Here is a 14,935-nt window from a genome sequence, read left to right as displayed (position 1 = left end):
ACCTTGATAGCCCTCACCAGGGCACCTTTTGTCAGCAGGTGCGCGCCCTGCTCCGCCTCTAGCTGCTCGACGATGGCCTTGGTAGAGGCTGCCTCTTGTTCATCCTGGGACCTGAAGGTACCCCGCTCGCCGGCCACCCGAGTCAGCTCCTCCTCCAGCTCCTGGATCTGCGCCACCAAAGGGGTGGCCTGCTCTCGAGCCGTGGCCGCCTCGGCCTTCATGTTAGCACAGCGAAGGCAGAGGTCCTCCACCTCCGCGCTCCACATCGACAGAAGCTCATTAGCATTGGTGAGCAGATCCTTCTACTACCAGAGCCAGTCCTAGACGTCCCTCTCCTGCTGGAGGAACATTGACTTCTCAAGGGACCAGGCCTCGAGCTCCTGGATAGGCAGAACAAATGTCAAGCACTGCGAGAAAACTCAGGAAAAAGATGACACAACACAAGAAAAGAAAGCGCGTACCTAGGCAACGCTGGGCAGGTTATCAGCCACGACGGACAGCGCTGTCCGTAGCGACCGCTCCGCCAGCTAGCGGAATTGCTCGAGGGAACCCTAGTGCCCCCCTCATCCGCATCCTCGAGGGCAAACAGAGGCTCCCTCTTAGGGTCATCTTGGCTCCGCCACAAGACACATGGGCTATCCCACCCATGGGGCTTGGGTCATACCCGGACGAGGGCCGAGCTCCCCTCGCCAGAAGTTAGAGCTAGCTGCTCCACGGTGCTGGCCACCTCGACGTCTGCCACCTCCTTCCCCTAGGAAGTATCGTCAGAGGAGATTGAATGAACCTTCACATCTCGGGTGCTCTCCTACGACGGCGGCGGGTCTTGGACCAGGGGCGGTACCGAAGCTTGCCCCGCCTCCATCTCCACATCCTGGGCCACCGGCTCTGCTGCACCCAAGCCGGCCTCTGCCACCTCGGCCTCGGTGGTCCCAGGGGCTCCAGCCTCCGCCACCTCGGCCTTAGTGGTCCTAGGAACCTCGGTGTCCGCCACCTCAGCTTCAGAAGCCCTGGAAGCCCCGACCTCCGCCGCCTCGGCCTCGGAGGTCCTAGGGGCCTTGACCTCACCCTCGATGGCCCTGGCCTCATAGGGCGTAGGTGCCTCCTCCCCCACCTGCTTTGTGCTTGCCTCAGTAACCTCTCCTTGGGCGACCGGCTCCTTCGGGTCAGCCCTGGCTGATGCCGTGCCACGCTGCATGGTGGCCTATGCGTCCACCACCCATCGGGCGATGGGGCTGGTGCTCACCTTAAGCGCCTTAAGTGGCGCTAGGGCGGGCGCTTCTGCCTGGTGCTTCCGGTTGAAGACAAAACACTCACAAGGTCAGCATACGACCAAAGAATGAGTGGGAGATGCTGCAAACTCCACTGACAAAACACTTACCTCAAATGGGGAAGCAATAGCTTTCGCACCGCGTCCCTCATCCTCGGCAATGGCGGTGGCGGCGGTAGTGGCACGGTCGCTGTGTCCACTAGTACCGGCCGGCCCTCGCCAGACTCCAACGTACCCTTGGCCCTCTGCGTGGGCGGTTGAGTCACCCCTGCCGTCGCCCACTCCACCTCCGCCATCGAGCCCATCGGGCTGACGGCGCGCTTCCCCGACGCTCGTGTCACGGGTGTGTCGGCCTCGGCCCTAGGGCGGGCGATTGCCAGCCCCGAGGCACCCTCTCCTCTTCCTCTTGGAGACGCCAGGCTACTCACCGACACCCCGGGTGTCGTCTCCCTAACGTCAGGGAGGTGGTCTAGGGGACCCCGCCCCGTCTCGCTCTCATCATCATCGCTTGAAAAATCCATCGACGACAATGACGGAGACGGCTCCTCCGGGAGACCGTCGTGCCCCTGTTGTTGGCGACGTTTCTCTAGCTCGTCGCGCTCAAGGCTCTTCCTCTTGCGCCTTGCCTCCTCGATGTCCTTTCACTCCTTGTACGCCTCGGTGTGCGCCCTGTTCTCCGCTCGCCGCTCTATGTCCTCGGGAATGGGCAACGGGGAGGCTCGCACATCCCTCATCCCCTGCAGGAACGACAAACGCAAATAAGGAAATAGATTGAAAACGTAAGGAGCAAGGAGGCCTCGGGGGCCGCAGCGACGCATGACTCACCAGAGAGATGTACCCCCGTGATGGGCGCATCAGGAACGGGGTCAGAGCACTGCTCCTCTCCTGCCCCTCCACCGTCTCTCTCACCCGACGCAGAATCTCCTCGTCGGAAAGGGATACAGCGGACAACCGGATGCCGTTGATCGGCTCACCCGGTGTCATCTCGAACAGGCGTTGCCGCTGAGCCATCAGCGGCAGCACCCTCCGGCGGTGGAAGGCCGCCACGACCATGGCCCCCGTAAGGCCATGGCTGTGCAACCTCTCCAGCGCCCATAGGAGCAGCTGCAGCTTGGACTGATCAGCTAACGAGATGCCGTACCTCCACCTCTCCGGCTGGCTCTCCACGACCCGCCCGGTATAGGGGGGAAGCCCACCGTCATCATTGTGGAGGTAGAACCAGCTGTTGTACCAGCGGCGGTTGGATAATGTGAGCTGGGCTGGGATGTAGAAGGGCTGCCGATCTTGGCGCACTTGGAGAGTGTAGCCGCCGGCCCTCAACGCCTTCCGCGTGCCCGTCATGCCCGTCGGCTTGGTGGTGAGCCTCGCCCAAAAGAAGTGGAGCCACAGCTCCTAGTGGGGGGCAATGCCCAGGTACCCCTCGTAGATAGCGACGAGGATGGCCGCCTACACAATGGAGTTGGGGTTGAAGTTGTGGAGCTCCACGCCATAGTAATACGGGAGCGCTCGCATGAACTGGCCCGCCAGCAAGCCGAGGCCACGCTCGTGGAAGGCCGCGAAGCTCACAATGTAGCCATCACGTAGCCTCGGCTTCGGCTCGTCCCCTGAAGCAATCCACTCTAGTTTGTTAGGGTCGGTGACCGGGCAGAGGAGACTGTCGTCGACGAGCGACTGCAGCGTCGCTGCGGACACTTCGAACGGACCCCAAGGATCCGCCTAGAGGACAACAGCGCTGCCGGCCATGGGTACGGTGGAGAATGTGGCTATGGCGGTAAGGTGTGCTCTCGCTATCTCTCTCTCTCTCTCTCTCTCTCCCTCCTTTCCTACCCCTTCTCCCTCCTTCTCCCCAGCGCTCTCTTCCTCTATTCTTAGCAACTGCTCGAGGGCAGAAAGGGTGAACGCAGGCAAAAAAGGTAAGGAGGGGCAGGGCGTGGCACGTCACGTATTTATAAGAGAGGAAAGAGGACAAAATGGGCAGGCGATGAAATTGGGAAAGTTTCCCTTAGATCTAGCGTGGTTAATCCAGATCTGACCAAACCGCCCATGCATCCACCTTTTTCTTATTAACCGTGCGCACACAATAACGTCCCATCCGTAGATGTCGTGTCGCATCCGACCACAGTGACAGCGGGCGCCGTTCCGTCTCCCCGAGGAACCACCTCAAAAGGTGCACCCACCGTCGTCAGCCGATGGGAAGGGAATATCCCCCACCCGATTCCTTTCAAACTAAGGAACTAGGCACCGAGCTCGTTATGGTCCAAGGGTTCGAAGGCTAGGCCCCTGAGGGTCTCAACAACTGCCCCAGGATAAACAGAGTCAGGGATAACTATGGGCGAGCCTGTACATGGCCGAGGCCCAAGCAAGCAATTGCTTGGGATGCCCTAAGTCATGTCCGAGACTGGCAGGAAGGTCTCTAAATGGGATCCCACCGTAGGGAGGCACCGAGCCCCCAGGGCCAATCAAACGGCCCTAGGACCCACTAGAGAAGCCCTCTGGTACTTTTGGAGTGTGTCTCTGGACCACTAGCTGACCCCTATCGAACGGGGCATGGGCCTCCACTCGGACTTACCCGATAATAGCTCACCGGAGGTGTCACTGCTCGCCCACCGAGGGTAGCCTGGCATACTCCACCCCTCCTTCTGAACAAAAAGGATGCGCGAGGGCCGCATAAAAAAGACAGGGAAACTCCTGATCGCCCTCTTGCTCCGAGTAGAGGCTCGAGGGCTCTTCCTGCAACCAAGCCGAGGCCTAGCGACTCGAACTCGCACTCGGGGGCTCGGCAAATGCGATAAAACCCCTCACTCAACATGAAAAAAGCCCCTGGAGGAATAAATCCACTCCTCCAAGGCCTCGGGGGCTACACTTGGTGGGTGTGCTCGCGCGCACCCACCGAAGCCTCGAGTACGAAACACCATCCCACCAGGAGCTGCCACGAGCCAAGTCTCATCAAAACCTCAGGAAGAGCGCTCATACTCTCCCCGAGGCTCAAGGGCTACTGTCGGGTACCATAAAAAGGGGTCCCCTAAGCAAGAACCGAAAAAATTGCTCAGACCTTGTAAATATCGAAGCCAAGAGACAACCACTGGCAAACCCCCACCTTATCCCAGGCTCGGCTGCATCGCCCGACCCACCTCGAACAATATCCGGGCTCACCCGAAGCGGGCTCGGCCCAGAACAAAACCATGAGGCCTCGAACGAGGTACCGGTTTTTTTACTCGCCCGAGGCCCCGCGCCACAAGGCCTCGGATGAGGTACCGGTTCTCCAACTCGCCCGAGGCCCCGCGCAAGGCCTCAGACGAGGTACCGATTCTTCGACTCGCCCAAGGCCCCGTGCCACAAGGCCTTAGACAAGGTACCAGTTCTCTGACTCGCCCGAGGCCCCGCGCACAAGGCCTCAGATGAGGTACCAATTCTCTGACTCACCCGAGGCCCTGCGCCACGAGGCCTTAGACGATCACCCAGTTACCGACTCACTCGAGGCCAGCTCAGCATCAACCCCGTCACTGCCGCCTTGACCGACTTCTCTGACGGGACGTCACATCCAACTAACGCGTCCAACCACTCCCGTGACGTTAGCCGAACGACGGCACGATACAGCGAAGTGGCCGATAAGACGGGAGTCACATCGATGCCATGCCGTCCGTGATAGGACGGGGCAAGGGTTACCGGCCGCTGTGCTCGGCACTGTGCCCACGGCTAACACCCGCTCTGTATTGTGCTACCTAACCCCTGCTCCAAGGACAGCGCGGCGTGGAAAGTCAAGTTCGGGTCCCTGTAGCCTTGGAATCGACGTACAAGACCAACTGCTCCCTCCGAGCCTCGGCTATTCGCTTCTGGGCTCCTGTAGCCTCGGGACTCGTGCCCACCGAGCCCCCCACAATGGTTCAGCCTCTGCACCGACTAGGCCTCGGCTCTCTACGTTGTAAGCACTCTGGGACCGACACGTCGTTCGCAGTACGCGTCATGCCCTGCGTCAAGCTGCAGGAGCTCCCACGTCGTGCACAAGGCCAAGCTCCTGTAGCCTCGAAGTCAGCGTACCCGCGTCGTCGCATCTACCCAGCCTCGGCTCTCCGCGCTGGTCAAACATACAGTGACCAGCATGCCTCCAATAGAAGAAGGCGCGCATGCCACCATAGGAGCTCCCACGTCGCACAGGATCAGGCATGACCGGCGCGTCACTCCAGTGCACCGAGGATAAGACCGCTCCACCGACCATGCTGCCATAGTGATGAGCTATAGGGCTCGGACATACCGCCTCTGCTCATAAAACGCCACATAGCAAATACATGTACCGCCCCTGTGCCTCCCTTCGACTATAAAAGGGAGTGGCCAGGGCCGCTTTAGGAGAGGAGACACACGTGCAAACAACGCACAACGCTCCGTAACACACACGCTCCCTCACTGCAAGAGATCAACATCTCAAGCAATCCACGCCACTCTACGCAGAGACCTGGGACTAGCTCCCTCTCTCGCTCAGCTTATAAGCCCCTACTACAAGCACCTCGGTGCAAGCAATACAAGATCGCTCTCTCAGACTAGACGTAGGGCACATATTGCCTGAACCAGTATAAACCTTGTGTCTCTTTGCATCACTATCCGGGATTAGGGGCACGCAGTACACTTTCACTAGTCGGTTGAGGACCCGCCGGACCAAAACACCGACAATAGGCTTGAATTACTTACTTATTTTTTTGGAAACATCGTCGTCCGATGGAAGAAAACCAGTAAACTAAGCCACCAGCTCCCTCCATTGATCGTTGTCAACTATCTCTGTCACTGAAAGTCTCCCAATCGAAGGCCTAAAATAGCCTTCACGTCCTGCAACGTCAAGGTCATCTCGCCACAAGGTAGGTGGAACGTGTGGGTCTCAGGCCTCCACCTGTTATAAGAATAGAACGACTGTTAGTTGCCTCCAATTTGTTATAAGAAAGTTTACGTACAAAGAATGCACTCACACCTGTCTACAGCTGCAGTAAGTAGTGCTGGGTCAAGGGGCGGAAGACCGTGGTTGACAACACGGACAAGCTCGAGGAAGCTGGCACGCCGTATGTACGGCGTATAACGCTCGTCCCACTGATGCGCCCTGGTGTGAGTGAGGGACCTCAAAGGAGACAAGGGCACCTCTGCGTCGTTGTCACTCAAGATGTGTGCTCGGTGCTGGTCGTCGTACTCCACCTCAAGAATAGGGTACAACGGGTGCTGCGTGGGATGAGTCATCCTGTTATAAATTGATAAACAAAGCGTTAGAGTATTCAAATTAACAAAATTCAAGTTAACATTAGTAAGTTCACAAACAAATCACAAACAAATTCACTAATCTAACTAGCCTAAATCTCTAAACCCAAAATCCTAACTATACTAGATAATAAATACATAATCAATCCATATAAAACTTTGGTTCTAAAATTACAAGTAATCTCTCCGTCTCAAAATAAATACACATCTTGCTTCTCGAGTAGTCAAATATGTTTAAGTTTGATCAAAACTAAAAAACCGGTATCAATATTTGTATCTCCTAATAAGTTTATTATGAAAGTATACTCCATGCTTAATGTAATAGTACCTATTATGTATCATAAATATTAGTACGCTATTATATAAATTTGGTCAAAGACAGTAATAGTCAATGAAAATAGCCTCGATGCCCCTACATGCTCCTAGAAATGCTAGCACTAGCAGACCATCATCAACTCTTTTGCTTCTGCGTTGGCCGCTCGAGGATTGCGAGGGCACGTGGGGGTACCGTAGGGATACAAAAAATACAAACTATACTAGATAATAATAAAAAAATATGAAATCGAGAGGGAGGTACCTTAGGAGCGGGCGGCCTTGACGCGCCGACGTTCGTGGCGCGGCCGGCTAGGGCGCTGCACGGCGGGAGTGGCCGAACGCGGTGTGGGCGAGCGGCCGAGGCCGGGCCGGGCGGGCGCGGGCGGGCGCGTGCGCGGCGTGGCCGGGCGGGCGCGTGCGGCCGCAGGCAGGGCGCTGGCGGCGGCGGCGTTCGGGCGGGCGGGTAGGGCAGGGGTGCGGGCGGGCGGGCGGGCTCGCGCGCGGTATATATCTGGTCCAGCCGCGCCACGGATCAGGGCGCGGCACTGCCGCGCTATGGTCGGTGACGCGGCAGGACCCGCCACGTCATCGCCCCCCAGGCCGGCCCACGCCACGTCAGCCCTGTGACGCGCCACCATGCATGGCGCGGCACAGACATTTGGCCGCACCAGGGCAATAGGCGCGGCCAAAAATGTTAATTTAAAAAAAACCGACAGTGTTAGATTTAAAATTATATTAAAAAATGGTTAAAATTACAAAAAAAAAAATCACTTCACATATGAGCATCAATTTACAATGGAATCAACGGAAATCATTGCTGTCATGTGACAGTAATGAAGACTTGAAGAGGGCTGGCTCCGCCCCTGCACTCGATGCTGCATTCATCGTCTTTCCAAATCAGTGTCACCATACCAAGTCTCGGCCCATTTGTTGTATTGCAGCCGAGAAGCTAGGGCTCCCCTTCGTGTCTCCGTACCTGACACCGTCAAGGGAGGAAAGGGTTAATAAAAATCCTGTACAGTTTTCATGTGGTTTTTTAACACAAATATCACAGTTAAAGAGATGGATGCAGTTGCCGTTAAAGCAAAATTATCTAACTAAACCAGAATATTAGCTTGGTGAGGCACAAGGATGTACAAGAACACAAGAATGCCTTAAATAGAGAACGGAAAATAGCCTCATGTTGCTTGTCAAAGGCTCAAAGCAGTTAAAGTTCATCAAAGACAGTCCTGGTAGTGCATCTTGGCATACTCCCCTCACTATAGCACGTGTGCAAACCAATGCACCAAGGGAGCACCAGCTGATTTCAACAATGGAACACCAAGAAATTGAATTCAAACACATTGGTTAGTTGGTTACAATAACACACTACAGTGGCAATTAATATTATAGGTCTGGGCAATGCAAGTAGAGTGAACAATTGAACATCATCCCCAAACCTACGCATTGCAAGAAAATGCTTAACTGTTACAGGAATCTATACAGATGGCTTTAAATATAAAGGTGAAATCTTTAGTGATCAAGCCCTGCCTCTAGATCAGTCTAACGAAAAACTGTGCCCATCTATGTATGTAATATTACATACGAAAATGAAATGGTAGATAGGAGAGAGCAAAGCTATCAAAGCAGTAAAATCATTTTATATCCATCTTTATATTAGTAAACTAACCGTGTCAATTGATCCAGTCCCAATCTGTAAGTTCATATGACTGTCCAATGGTATAAAACCCTACAGGGAGCGAACCATTGCTATGTTACAAAACAAATCCAAATCAGGCATAAACGAATATACTTGGATAGGTAGGAATGCACACAAGTGAGAATATTAGTGGATCAGAAGAAAAGGAAGCAGCTATAACCCTGGACAGGATCTATTACCACTCATCAAGGTACCCACTACTAGGATTGCAGAATTAGCAAAATCCGCAATGCATATTATTGACGCAACATCCTCAAAGTTCAGAGATAGTTTCATGCATACTCTTTCATTAGATAGTCAAGGTTTCAGCAGAACAAAGCAGCAGGCTCAAAAATACCCAACAAGATAGTTAAATGGTTGCAATGTGTATATACATAGATTCTTATTATAACAGAGAAAAAATACAAGCAGCCTACGATGAGAAGTACAACATTCAAAGACCAGGCTCATGTTTTGAAGTATACTACTTAGTGCATAATAATAAGATAACATTTGTACTGTTCCAAAAGCTATATTGCCCTTGCAATACCATTGCGTTGGAGCAGATGAAAGTAACATGAGTACTTACAGAAATTAAGCATGCCAATTTCCCAACCGTTGGCTTTTCCATAATTCCATACTCTATAGTTAATATTACTTATACAAACATTTATTTAAGATCAGCGTCACTTGCTCTTGCCTGCACTATTTTCATGCCATTATGCATAGTTATTCATATCACTGTCGAATCCATACCAGCATACCTTTTTTATCACAAGTGTATTATTCAAGATACCTTTGCAGCGTTGATTAAACATTTAAGTCTACAAATTGCAGCATATAGTGAAACATTTAAGTCTATAAATCCATAAAATAATGTTTCAGTAAATGAGAGCACTATGTTGGAGCATACTTGCTTACCTAGAGAGTTTGTGATACATATAGAGCTCTACACTACAACATCTACAAACTGAAGCACAAGAGGCTGGAGCTTACCCAGAGAGAGTATCGACATTGGGACACCTCCGAGGTGAGTAGAGGTTGAGCAAGAGGAGGGGGGCATGTCCAGTAACGGCCAACACATGGGAGGCTAACTGCCAACACCCTAGGGTTAGGATTAGGCAACTGTAGCTCATGATTCTTCTTGGATGTGTGCCAGTCAGGTGACAATGGTCTCCGGCACTGAACCCTGGAGGTATCGGTCAACTGGAAGCCAGCAAAAGGGACGATTGGATCCAGTTTTTTTATGGCAGGGAAGCTCATGTGTTTAAATAGATCAACAGTAGTTTTTACAGTGTACGCACAGCTCTGGGTACCTTTTTTTCATCTATTCCAAGATTCAGCTTCACTAGTGTTTGACAATACAGCATAACACTGTCTACCGTGACCATCCTCTCTCAAATAAGATGGAACACCGCTCCTACACCTAGTACCTTCTGTTTGCATCCTGAGAAGCTGAATCTTTCTCACTGCTGAAAGCATGTCCATCTTCTTAAGCTTGTCCAGCACAAGATCAAAGGTCTCCTGCTGTGGAGCAAAGCCCTTCAGCACCATCTCCTCCAAGAATAAGCAGGACTGGGTGAGCCTCCCGTTCTGGCATAGCCAGCTCACCAGCAACGTGTATGTGCTGAAATCAGGGGTGATGTCCTTCCGGAACATATGGCATATCAGGAACAGAAGCGTCTTCACCCATTGCCTTCTGCAGCATAGCTTCAGCAAGGGGGTGTACGTCTTGATGTCTGGCTTGCATGACTGTTCCTCCATCTGAACCAACAGTTTAAGTGCATTCTCAGCCTGAGAGTGATCACAGGCAGCAGAAATCAGGGTGTTAAAGGTATTCAAGTTTGGGGATATTCTGGTTCGGTGCATTTCTTCGACCACAAAATTTGCATCTTGCAAGTTGCAACCTCCCAGATCTGCAGAGTATGTATATCAGAGAGTTGTAGAAGGAAGCATCTAGGGCACAGCCATCTTGCTTCGCCTTGTCAAAAGTATCCAGAGCTTCTTGTGTCCTCCCAGCCTTCCCTAGCGCGTGCATCACAATTGTGTATGTGATAATATTTGGAGGGCATCCTTTTGTGTGCATCTCATTCAAGATATCATCAACCGTCTGAAAATCTTTCTCCATGCAGTACGCTTCTATCAAGCTGGTGTAAGTTATTACTGAAGGACTGAAACCATGCCGCTCCATCTCCTTCATCGTTTCACGAGCCTCCTTCAGCATCCTCGCTTTGCACCAGCCATGAACCAATGTGTTGAAGCTACTCTCATCGGGAGGAATTGTCCCCTTCAAAGCTTGGAAGGCACCTCTTGCACGCTTCACACTCCTCTCCTTGCACAATGTGTCCAAGAGCACATTCATGGCCTTTGTGTCCTTCGCCACCCCAAAGCGGTCCATTTTATGGAAAGCATCAATGGCGTCACTCCATCGGTTGGCCCCACAGATCCTCCTCATCACCTTCGTCATGGTCGCTAGCGACACCAACCCCCCAATCTCATGCATCTGGCTGATCAGACCGCACATCAAATCAAACTGCTTGAACTTGCCCAATATGTCTACCATCATGTCATATAAATCAGCAGAATGACAGTAGCCTGCCTGAGTTCCCGCCCGCGTGAAGAACCCAAATGCGGCCACCCAATCATTGCTGAACCTGCTCAGGACCTTGTTGACAAGGCGTGCTGACAGTCCTGACACCCTGACAGGGCAGCAGTCCATGGCGATCGCGTGGCTGATACCCCGCTGCCGCCTCGCGCAGCCGTTGCCGCCGGCCTACCGCCTACAAGCCCAGCTGGCCACCGCCTCTGACGAACTCCGCGAGCTGACGAGCCTCCATTCTTGCAAGCAGCAAAGGATATGTTGTGATGTGCTGAAAACGTATGTTGTAAGCGTATGTTTCATAGGTATGTTGCAATTATTTCATGCGGATGTTGCAAAAGTTTAAGATGTTGCAATGGTTATACACGTATGTTGCAAAGGTCTGTTTTCTATGTTTCATCTGTATTTTTGGATGTATGTTGCAAGTGTGTTTTATTTGGATGTTACATAAGTTTCACACATATTGTGTCTTATCTAGATATTGCGTATGTTTTGTAATGTTTTCAAGTGTTTTCTAAGTGTTTTTAAAGTGTTTCAGAAGCATATTTCAAGTGTTTCATCTGCCTTCAGACGTATATTGCAAGTGTTGCATCTTCTTTTATTTTGTAGGAAATGGAAGTCCAATAGCTAAAGAACGATGGTTTTGGTTTACTAGAACCATCAGTGTATTTGTTTCAGCTCGATGGAAACCTAACTCTTTTCCTCGGGATCTCTTGAATGAAATTAGGGAACAAAGTAAGTAGATTAGATAGATATTTAGGAGAATTTCTATCACCTACTCTATAGTGATCATCTAGAAAGCAGGTTTCAAAAGTAAATCGGATGTTGCATCTCCCTCGTTGCTTTTCTGTTGCCTCGCCTCGGTGTCTTCTCCTCTTTCGGGCGCCACCTGGGCATCCTCCGCGCCCCTACTACTCTTCCCGATGCTGACGACGTTCAGGGCAGCGCGGGAAACTTATGCCGGAAGCGGATGGGGAGGACGCAGGTGGTCCCGCGTGGCATGTGTGTGTCGAAAGCGGAGGGGGCGCGGGCGGGAAGCGGGATGGGGCTCGGGTGTCCGGACGGGGAAGCTCGGAGGGGGGTGCGGGCTCCTACGTGCACACGAATGCGTGTGAATGGAGCAGCAGGCACAGACGTCCGGATACGGACGTCCGGGTGCTAGCAAGGCCCATTTCAAATAGATCTATCAAAAAATGCAAATATTTTTCAAAAAGCAATCTAATATTTCTTTTAAAAAATTGTGCAATAAAAAATCATAAACTTTGTATCTTAAAAAATACGAAATCTGTTTCAGTTCCTCTAAAATTATATTCAACCTTTTGGCGTCTAACTTGGAGTTATTTGAATCTTCTATGGTCTTAATATTACTCCCTCGTCCCAAAATAAGTGTACTTCTAGCATTTGAAATTTGTTCCAAAATAAGTGCACTTATAGATATGGTCCACCTAGTTGTAATAGGACTTTTTTAGTTTCTCTACTTTCAAAGCACAATCACTACATGATAAAATTGGTTTATAGGGGTAAATATGTAATTTCAATGTAACATTGATTTCCTCCAAGAATCCTAGAAGTGTATTTATTTTGGGACGAAGATAATATTTTCTAGTAGATGCACTCCTTATCTATTACAATTAGCCAAAGTTGATGTCCTAGACTACATAGAAGGACAAGTGACTTCAACAACAATACAAATATCACTTGATCATGTTACTGTTACTGTCATCTTATTGTCAAGTAACATGTTTTGTGTTCATACTAAAAAGGTATATGGTAGTTACATGGCGCGCGTGTTTTCGTTGAAGTTGTTTGCCATTCTCCCATAGTACGAGTTCTCATCCTTGACCGATTATAATAAATAATGAGAACATCAAATAGCAAATAAACACAAAAAATAGACCATAGACGATTCAAATAACAGTGTTATTCTAAATGCTAAATAGTTAGTCACTTACCATCTAGCTTTGTTCGGGCTAAATAGCCACTTAGACAGGATAAATGGTTGATTAAATGGAAATAGCGTATTATTGTGTATGCACGCGCTTAAATGTCCGTTTAGGTGAGCAGAGTATGATTTTGAAAAATAAAAAGATAAAACTTGTTTAATATTTTTTTGAGCCAAATGCATCCTATTTTGGTTCCAATCGTGTCTAAGGGCAAATTTTCTATTATTACAAACTTGATTTTAGGATTTTTTTTTATTTCATAAAGTTTCTAAAAAAATATTTCGATACTTTTTTTAAAAACTTTATATAATTATTGGTAAAATTCAATTTACCCTGAAAGTCCCACCATCAAGATGTAGACTAAACCATCATCAAAACTAGTTAGAGATGTGATTTATCCCCTATTAGATTGTTTATTAAGTATCCCCTCTGTCTTTGGTATATAGAAAATATTATCGATATTTATATCTCCAAATGAGTTTACTAAAAAAGTATATTTCATGATCAATCTAATGGTACTTATTACGCGCCATAAATATTAGTAATTTTATATATTTCATCTAATTTGAAAAAGTTGACTCCTAAAAATAAAGAAGTGTAGTTATGGTGGGCCAGCAGGAGTATATGATATATGATTTTATACTAGAGGAAGGAAATCGAAGTGGATAATAGCTTTTTTTTGAGAAACCGGGTTTATATTTCATTCATAATTTTTTGTGATTACAGCTCTTTCCTTACAAAGACACCCTTGAAAGAAAAAGAAATTGTACTCTAGTCCTTGTAAGCTCCTCCCGATCTTCCTCGCCGTCTGCAGTCGGAGTACGCAACTTGAAGCCGTCTTCCTCCGCGGCGAAGAAACACAGTTTTTAGTTGCTGTCTTGAGCAGCACATTGGATCCGGCATGCTTTGTCGACGCTGAACGACCGATTGAATAAGATGGCCATTGACCACCACATCGCCAGACAATAAGGACTCCGACGCCTCAAGGACTGCTAGAAACCCCAAATCGCTAGACGACGAAGCACCCTGAAGGGGAACTGAACCACCAAAATAGGTGGGAACTAAACGCCAACCCAATTGGACTTCATGTTGGTAAACAAACCTCCCAAGTTCAACGCCAGAGAGACCAGCATAGCCGACAAAGATAAAGGAGGGGCAAAAAGACCCAACGAGATTTGGAGCTCCAGATCCGGGGAACTCCCACCAAACCGGCTCACCGCTGGCACTAGAAGACTCACCAGCGAGGCGGAGAAGAAGACGGAGACACTTATTCCACCACCGCAAACCCGCCTCCAGCCTACGAGCACTGCTTGATCCAAACTACCTATACTAGATGGGTATATGTACAACGGCCACCTCAATCTCCATTCCCCGTCCTCTCCGACGCCGATCCGGCCGTCCGAGTGGAAGGGGAACGGAAGAAATCGGTGCCAGACGGTGTTCGCCTCCGGGTGGCATGCTCTCGACTGTAGCCAGGGAAGGGACATTTTATAATAGCTGAGCGGTGTGGCCTCTAGCACATGGCTGAAGAAGCCCACCAACAAGGTGACAGCATAGACTGTAGATGTCGGCCCAGGTGGCAAAGGTCGGCCTGTAAAGTCAGGCGGGTTCATTTTTCTTTTTCCTTTTTTCTTCCCTTTGTGATTAACTCACCGTAGCTTCGTGCTTTCGATATTTTAAATAGCTAGACTAAAAATTATCAAAATCCCATTCAAAAATCTGAAAAACTACTTAAAATTATATGAAAATTCTAAAACAATGTAAAAAAATATTAGATTTTATCTTCTGTGGTAGAATTTTCAAATAAATAATGATGTTCTCAGCGTTTTCTAACCTTTTAGGGTTAGTCAAGAAATATCCAAACCGATCAAGTAAAATTGCCAAGGCCGCCCTCTCAT

At 49.8% G+C, this 14,935-nt stretch overlaps 1 protein-coding gene across 1 annotated transcript; it reads right to left on the bottom strand.

Annotated features, from left to right (window-relative positions):
- Nucleotides 1–9,784: 9,784 nt before the first annotated feature.
- Nucleotides 9,785–11,214, bottom strand: LOC136476431 (pentatricopeptide repeat-containing protein At3g22670, mitochondrial-like). Its single transcript, XM_066474253.1, is given in 3 exon segments — nucleotides 9,785–9,829; nucleotides 9,831–10,400; nucleotides 10,402–11,214. Coding segments are annotated over 3 exon segments (1,428 nt in total).
- Between the last annotated feature and the right edge of the window lie 3,721 nt (nucleotides 11,215–14,935).

The sequence above is a fragment of the Miscanthus floridulus genome, chromosome 1 (genome assembly GCF_019320115.1).
Source record: "Miscanthus floridulus cultivar M001 chromosome 1, ASM1932011v1, whole genome shotgun sequence".
In the NCBI taxonomy this organism is placed as follows: domain Eukaryota; kingdom Viridiplantae; phylum Streptophyta; class Magnoliopsida; order Poales; family Poaceae; genus Miscanthus; species Miscanthus floridulus.
Note: the sequence above shows the minus strand (reverse complement) of the source record. Positions and strands in the feature narration are given on the sequence as shown.